This window comes from Mytilus trossulus, unplaced genomic scaffold (genome assembly GCF_036588685.1).
Source record: "Mytilus trossulus isolate FHL-02 unplaced genomic scaffold, PNRI_Mtr1.1.1.hap1 h1tg000234l__unscaffolded, whole genome shotgun sequence".
In the NCBI taxonomy this organism is placed as follows: domain Eukaryota; kingdom Metazoa; phylum Mollusca; class Bivalvia; order Mytilida; family Mytilidae; genus Mytilus; species Mytilus trossulus.
This window is the reverse complement of record NW_026963315.1, coordinates 4,029,629-4,038,780: the sequence shown is the minus strand read 5'-3', so window position 1 is coordinate 4,038,780 and position 9,152 is coordinate 4,029,629. Positions and strand designations below refer to the sequence as shown.

Sequence of the window (9,152 nt, the reverse complement as noted above, 5' to 3'; positions counted from 1 at the left end):
AAGAGAAAATACGACAAACAAATACCAATAAAAAATCCCGCAAAAACAAACACAAAAACTAGACAGACAACGCAAAACATAGCGCGAACTTAATAGAAAACTTTAACAAATACGAATCATTTGAATATTCCTCATACATTCGAATAAAGGTAATTAAATATTAAAACTAAAGAGCAGAAATAAATGTAAGGCAATTCAAATTTGATCACCTGAAAACAATTCGTCAACAAAGGACTCAGTTTAAAAATTAATATTAAAGTGTACAACTTTAAAGGTATTGAAGATTTCCGGAAAGTTTCAGTAAAATACATTCACCTCTCTACAAAGATCTTGTAATTGGATTACTTCTGAACTTTTCAAACGGACACTTCTATCATTGTTTCTCTGTTTTGTGTGGGGATTCATTAAAGTTAGTTGAAAGTAAACATCATTTTTTAACATTAATAAGGCCGTTAGTTTTCTCGTTTGAATTGTTTTACATTGTCTTATCGGGGCCTTTTATAGCTGACTATGCGGTATGGGCTTTGCTCATGGTTGAAGGCCGTACAGTGACCTATAGTTGATAATTTTTGTGTCATTTTGGTATTTTGTGGATAGTTGTCTCATTGGCAATCATACCACATCTTCTTTTTTATATCATCATACATTTCAAAAGTTAAACTTTTACACCAGACGCGCGTTTATTCTACAAAAAGTCACATCAGTGGAGGTTGAATAAAACAAAGTTAAACATGCCAAATGAATATATATATATTTTTCTCTAAATATCCTTCTCACACGTCGAAAAAAACTTTATTATTGTCGATATGCCCAATTCATTATATTTGTGTTCAGCTGTTTCAAAATATGATCCCTTGAATGATATTTTTCAATTCAAAGAATTGATTGGACTTGTTAAAGTGACACCTGCGGGTTATCTATAAAACATGATTTGCAGTTTTCAAAATTACTGAGAGCAACGAAGTAAAATGTCGATTAATAATGTTAATTCATAGAACTGCATTTCTTTTTGGCATCTGGTTGTAGAAAAATTCCGAAAATCGAAACAAAATATATAACAGTTATCATTTTATTAAAACTAATAATTATCAATCAAATATATACACAAGATATATCAAAAGTTGAAATACATGTACAGGTATTACACTGGTTGTCGATTTATGGGATAATTTTAGGTTGCAACAATTCGGTACTCTCTGTTGTGTCAACTTTACGGTTAACTTTGCCAAAGATGTTGGAACCTTATTTTTGCATAAATACGCGAAAGGAAGTTCTAAAATTCAACATGTAACAATGTTAGATTCACCCACGATTGAAATTTTATTTTAGTCTTAATTATTCTTCAGTCCAATGTCCTACAGCTTCAACAAAATATGCTCAGATGTTAGCGTTACTGAAATTAGTTTTAATTATCCAGAAGAACAGTTTTTCTATACCACTACGAAATGTTACCAAAAAAACTCATAAAAATTTAATACTTATAATTACATTTTTTAGCTATGATCATGAAAACACGAATTTTATATTTTTTTTATTTTATTCACCTGTGTACTTTATTGTGGGACCACGTGTTATCATGAATGAAAAGTTTTATTGAGTGATGCAATTGCATACGGAATAACACGTGATGTGCAGATAGCAAATCAGAATAAAGTATTATAATGAAACATACATCTAATGTAATTATTCTACAAAACGTCACATCAGTGGAGGTTGAATAAAAAAAAGTTAAACACGCCAAATGAATATATATGATTTTTCCCTAATGCCCTCCTCACACGTGAAAACAAATACCTATTGTCGGTATGCCCAATTCATTATATTTGTGTTCAGCTGTTTCAAAATATGATCCCTTGAATGATATTTTTCAATTCAAAGAACTCATTGGACATGTTAGTGTGACACCTGTGGTTTATCTATAAAACATGATTTCCAGTTTTCAAAATTACTTGGACCAACGAAGTAAAATGTCGATTAATAATGTTAGTTCATAGAACTGCATTTCTTTTGGGCATCTGGTTGTAGAAAACTTCCGAAAATCGAAACAAAATATATAACAGTTATTATTTTATTAAAACTAATAATTATCAATCAAATATATACACAAGATATATCAACAGTTGGAATACATGTACAGGTATAACACTAGTTGTCGATTTATGGGGTAATTATAGGCTGCAACAAATCGGTACTCTCTGTGGTGTCAACCTTACGGTTAACTTTGCCAAAGATGTTGGAACCTTATTTTTTCATAAATACGCGAAAAGAAGTTCTAAATCTCAACAGGTAACCCACGATTGAAATTTTATTTTAGTCTTAATTATTCCTCAGTCTAATGTCCTACAGCTTCAACAAAATATGCTCAGATGTTAGCATTACTGAAATTAGTTTTAATTATCCAGAAGAACAGTTTTTCTATAACACTACGAAATGTTACCAAAAAAACTCATAATTTTGAACTTCATTTGAGACCTTTATATAAAACATGCAATACTGTTCATAAATTATCCGAAAACGCATTGAATGGTCAACTTGATATTATTATACTCTCCACGGATAAGTTGAATATGAAAGCAAACCAAATACAGAAATATAAATTATAGACATCAAAATGTGTATGTGTATGTAGTATAAGGTAAAAACTGTTACAAAATCTGTTCGCCTGAAAATCTACATTATGTACTTGGGGGAATCGATAATAGCGACATTAGTGCTATATTCATTTCATATTATTTTAAGTTGCCAACAATTCTTTAAACTAGGAATTAAAAAAAATCGATTTCATGAAGACCTTCATTCTTAATTTATCAAAAAATATATATACAATAATCAAGTCTAATAACAACAAATAGAACATTTCTATATGGATATTGACATATAACATTCAAATTCTAAATAACATATTTGATATCATAATTCTGTTTGTCAAATATATCCCAAGTCGCATAAAAATAGTTTTTTCCTACAGTATACTGTATAATCATACGTCGGATATCTACTCTAGTTACTGTCATTAATATATTTTAAACTCTTATTTGTTTTATTCAGGTGATATAAATAATGTAGATGTGACTACTTAAATATACTCTTAAGTGTCATTTTTGTTTTTTTCAGATTTCGAATACTAAGTAACGAGCATCATTAAATTTCCTCGAAAAGTGCAACAAATCATATCGTTTAATTTTGTTTCATAAAAAAGATATGCCTGATGAACAGAACACCGAGTAAATCACGTTTTAAATTACTTTATACATTTTTCACAAGTTTGCATGTTTAAGAACTAAACTCGATAGTCTAAATATCAACATGCTAATGTCTGTAACTTACTTCAAACAAACAAAGAAATGTACCGACAAATCAAGTTAAATACTGGTCAAAACGGAAGTCCAAATTTTATAAGTTTTTGCATTGGAAACGTATGTTAAGGACCAATTTATCAAAAGAGTACTCAATTATTCCCTGTTTGTTTTTTTTGCCATTATACATTGTCAGCTTTTTTGTTATAGGGCAATGTTAATTAATTGAGTGTTGTACACATGTAATTGATTGACTCCGAAATAACATGAATTCGATAAGACACTTCTTGGAATAGGCAATAACCTATATTCATTCCAAATACCGAACGTGGTTTTCTCTACCAAGAACATCCATTCGCATCCCTATATTAACGTATGTACGCAGCATATCAGTAAACGTGTTCATTTGGTATCGTTCAACTGTAAGACGCTGTAAGTATGAACATAAACTATAATTTAAAGTAGATATTTTTTTGTAAATACTTAATGCTTACAACTATTTCGTAATTCAAGGGGTTACATTGTCGTCAGAGTGTTAAATTCAATTTCTCCTGAATTTATTTCAAATATATCTGAATTCGGCAAGTAGTTGAAACACAGTAAAATTAGAATATCAAATAGACTAAATATTATTATACCACTGTTATGCTGTACTGTTATACCACTGTTTTAGGTTAGGGGTTTGGTTGGGTTCCCGCTAACATGTTTAACCCCGCCACATTATTTATGTATGTGCCTGTCCAAAGTCAGGAGCATGTAATTCAGTGGTTGTCGTTTGTTTATGTGTTACATATTTGTTTTTTGGTTCATTTTTTGTTATATAAATAAGGCCGTTAGTTTTCTCGTTTGATTTGTTTTACATTGTCTTATCGGGGCCTTTTATAGCTGACTATTTTTCGTATGGGCTTTGTTCATTGATGAAGGCCGTACGGTGACCTATAGTTGTTAATGTCTGTGTCGTTTTGGTCTCTTGTGGACAGTTGTCTCTATGGCAATCGTACTTCATCTTCTTTTTTATAATTAATATTCATACTACAGTACATGCATATGTTTCAGTTATCTAGGATACTATTGGTCATGTATGTTGTCTACACATTTCTTAACTTATATGCATCTCATCCATAAATGAATATTATAGCTTTAACATCTCATAAAAAAGCATCATTTCTCACGAAATAAATACAAGCAAAAAGTCTAATTACAAATTATAAATTCAAATACATTTTATGCCTTTTATTGTTTTAGGACACCATGTCGATTATTCCATTGCTGTGTCTTGTACTGGTTGCATGTGTTTGCGCGCAGAATCGTAACAAATTCAACTTCAAAGGAGGAAGATGTAAGTTTTTTTTAACTGTAAAGTTATATCAGATCGCTTTTGAAATATTGGAACACAGGCGCTTGCACAGTTTATCTTTTTTTTTAAACTTTTATACTTTAATTTTTTTTTATTGGTATTATTTATCGTATATACCTGCAGAGATTATAATGTTGATTGTATTATAACTATTTAATGACAGGATTTTACTAGTTTTGATTATGGTTTCCTCAATGGAATCTTCAATAGTATCTTCAATGTTACTTAAATGTTTTGAACACATAGATACTAATTTAGACTGTCTGACAACTTTTGGTAAATTGAAACATTTTAGTCAAAAGATATGTTTTTTTTTTTTATATTTCATGTATGCATTATATTGATTTCATATATAATGCTGTTTTTTTTTTTATTATAATATTTATTCAAATTGAAACTAATTTAAACTGTCTAACAACCTTTGATAAATTGAAATTTTTTAGTCAAAAGATATGTTTTTTTTTCATATTTCAGGGAATACAATTTTTGAGCACACCGGTGGACTTTCTGCAAACTTTGGTGCAAATTACAGAAAGAACGGTCATAATATTGGCGGTTATCTTCATGGAAACTTACGAAACCCAGGCCGGAAAATAGACGGTATGTACGAGTAGTATGAAATACATTTAGGGAACGACCATATGACTTCAAAAGGAAAAGGGGAAATATTCTGTTTTCCAATTTAATGAACAAATATTGTGGTCTGTAGAGGACAAAAATATGCTGAATTTAGATTTTCCTAAATCCTTATAGTGTTAAATTTTGAAAAAAATAATTGTATTGATAGCGTCGAAAAACTAAAAACTACGTGCGAAAATAAATTCTGACTCAGACAGAAACCTTTAAGCTTAATTAAATTACTGGCGTGAAAATATAAAGCCTTCTCGGATCATTCAATATACAATCTGTCTGTAAAAGCATAAAAAGTTGAAACATTTGTAAGAATCGAATTGTTATGAGTTTTTTTTTATATTTGATCAGGTCGTTCTGTTCTTCTGTTTGTACATGAGCTTCGTCGGATATAAATCGACCATATGCGATTGAATATCAATAAATCCCCAGTCACACTGTCACGTTTCAAGGGCTACGTTTTACTACGTTTTGAAAGCGTAGCGAAACGGGAATATACGTAACGAAGCGTATCGAAACGTAGTGATCCTTTGTTCAAAACGGGACCTGCCCGTATGTTTTGAAAATTCAAAAATAAACGTAGCGAAAATTGGAACAATACAGAAACCTAGCAAATACGTATCAAAGCCTACCGGAACGTAACAAAACGTGCTTACTACGTATCGAAACGTATCAATGCGTGGTGGAAACGTGGGTCTACACGTACTTATACGTAGCAAAACGTGATAAGAACGTAGCACAAACCTAGTAAACCCTAGCTTTCAAAATAACAGGACATGTTTATTCAAAACGTAGTTGAAACGTAGCACTTTAAAACGGAATAAAACGTGACAGTGTGACTGGGGCTTTTTAAAATCTGTTTACTTATTTCGGTTTGGACAAATCTGCATGTTTAGTATGTAACTGTTTGAAAATTAAGTTGATATACGAACCCTACAAACCCTAACCAAACTTTATATTTATCGTAAATGAATATTCCAAAACCAATCAAAGTCTTCTACATGTACACGTATACATGCTCGTGTAAAAGGACGATTTATATCTGACACAGCTAACTGGTATACACTTGATTTATAATGAACCACGAATTTAATGTTCTAGAGAGTATAGATTTTCTGTAAGCTTGTATGCATCTTTGGAAAATTCACTGAATCAAATATCTATGAAAATAAAATTGTTCTCCTATCATGAAAATTGGTACCGACGAAGATAATGAATCACAAGTAGATGAAAAAATCATATAAAACACTAAATGAAAATATCTTTGTCTCATTTTGTATATAATTGAGTTTATTTTTTAGGCTTAGGTTTTCGTGGTAGTTATGATCTTGGAAAAGGAATGCGTATAGGCGGCAATATTCATCATAATTTTGGGGGAGGAACAGGAGGTAAGATTGTCCGAAATAACACCTAAAACATAATATGAGAAGTATTAATGTATTGGTTAGATATTGATACTTTATATCCAGAAATCATGGATTATTATCAGAAATAACACCTAAATATATATGAGAAGTATTTAAGTAAGCATCTTGATGAGATATAGATACTTTATATCCATAAATCACAGAATTTTATACAAGAACGAATTGCATTTACTTTCGTCATCATTCAAACTATGCAAACTTTTGCTCAATTCTTCAAAAAAAAAGTTTGACACTGAAAACGGTTTACATAACTCCTGCTTTAAATTTTAATGCATACTGTCTCTTGTGCAATATGTTACGTTTGTTGGATTTTTTTTTTTTTAGTTTATTTTGTAAATATGCAATATTGCCACAAATTAAAGTGCGCGTTTTTATTAATTTATTATAATTGTAAAGAATGTCCTGTTTTATTTAGGCTGTTTTATGTGTATTATCCCATATCCTTTCAATTCATAAAATAAGCACTTTTAAAAGGAGCAAAAAGTTATCAAAAGGTTACAAGATTTCATATAGAAAGCTAATGTTTTACGTCAACCGCGCGTTTCGTCTACAAAAAGCTCATCAATAACGCTCAAATCCAAAAAGTAAACAAACCCAAATAAAGTTCGGAGACGAGGAGTATAAAGGACCCAACATTTCGAAAGGTTTTGTTAAATGAAGCTATGGTAAGCTGTTCCTATAAAACAAACCACGGAAATTGTCGTATTATCAACATATTAAGATGGCCAAAAGACAAACACACTGAAACAGATTTATAATAAACACCGAAATAACAACCAGCTTAACGTAATGAAGTGTAGTGAGATACATGTTTTAATCTAAACTTACATTTACACTATGTTCAAAGGTGGAATCTTCTTCTCGAAGTCTTTTGGTAAAAGGAGATCAACTGTCTGCATGTCAAGATGTGCATATGCCTGCAGAACTTCTACGGTTAAATGTATGAAGAATTGTCTAGTGAACATGTGCTGATAATTATGATCTCTCATGTTTTGTTATAAAATAAAGAGTAATTATATATATTTAAGTATGTCTTTCTTTATCTGTATGATAGAAAAGCTAAAAACTTGAAAAGATTTTTCAACAATAAAGCAGCAACTTAATACTTTGACCGTTATTTAAGTTATTTCCTAGTAATTTCTTCGGTTGTTTAGATTTAACGCAATTCTTTTCAGATAAATCGCTGCATAACAATATTTTACACTTGAAATAAATGTCTGGAATTCAGAAACAGGCAAAGTTGATTTTACAAGCATGTTTCCTTTGAATGTTCTGACAAATTACGTGCTTTTGATGGTCTTTTTAAGTCGGTTGACTATTTTTGCTTTTCTACTTTGTATTATACACTGCCACACAATCTTTTTAAATCAGAAGTTCCCTTGTTTAATTAAATTTTCGTTTGCAAAATATGATGGCAATGTTTTTTGCAACTCATATAAAAGGTAACCGTTCATCTGCACAGGTGCTTGAGAAAAGAAAATGTGCTAGATATGCTTCGTGCAAGTGTACTGAGATGACAAAAGCTGTAGATTATCTCAGGGGCCACATCCTTATAAAATTAGATGTGGTTTGATTGCCAATCAATCAACTCTCCACAAGAGCCTGAATGAAGTAGACACCACATGCAGGTAACCGGACGACTTTCAACAAGGAGCAAAACCATAACCACAGTCATCTATAAAAGACAATGACATGACAAATGTAAAACGATTGAATAGAGAAAACTAATGAGCTTGATTTGTGTACAAAATCATAAACGAACAAGAATGTGTCCATATCACACGGATGCCTTACTCGCACTATAATTTTCCATGTTCAGTGGACCATGAAATTAGGGGTCCAAACTTTAATTTGGAATTAAAATAAGAAAGATCACATCATAGGGAACATGTGTACTAAGTTTCAAGTTGTTGTGACTTAACTTCATCAAAAACTACCTTGACCAAAAACTTTAACCTGAACTTTAACCTGAACTTCGCACTATCATTTTCTATGTTCAGTGGATCATAAAATTTGGATCAAAACTATAATTTGGCATTAAAATAAGAATGATCATATCATGGGGAACAAGTGTACTACGTTTCATAAAAAAAACTACCTTGACCAAAAACTTTAAGCTGAAGCAGGACGAACGGGCGCACGGACGAACGAACGGACGAACGGAGGCACAGACCAGAAAACAAAATACACTTCTACTATCGTAGGTGGGGCATAAAAACAAATATCATAAACAGCAACAAACGACAACCACTGAAGTATAGACTCTTGGCTTGGAACAGGCACATACAGAATGTTACCGGGTTAAACAAGTATCCCCTAACCTGTGACATTCATTGGTGTAACGGGACAACATAAGAATAATATTGCAAAACAACACACGATAAACAAATATGACAATCAGGGGAAAAAACCGACAACTACTTAACTTTTGGACCGTCACGT

The 9,152-nt window shown here is 31.2% G+C and overlaps 1 protein-coding gene across 1 annotated transcript; it reads left to right on the top strand.

Annotated features, from left to right (window-relative positions):
• The first annotated feature begins 4,524 nt into the window (after window positions 1–4,524).
• On the top strand, window positions 4,525–7,731 carry LOC134701218 (uncharacterized). The gene is made up of 4 exons (XM_063562350.1): window positions 4,525–4,635; window positions 5,128–5,253; window positions 6,585–6,671; window positions 7,558–7,731. Exons 1-4 carry the CDS (start codon window positions 4,548–4,550, stop codon window positions 7,680–7,682), a joined length of 426 nt encoding a protein of 141 aa, XP_063418420.1. The 5' UTR covers window positions 4,525–4,547; the 3' UTR covers window positions 7,683–7,731.
• Window positions 7,732–9,152: the final 1,421 nt, after the last annotated feature.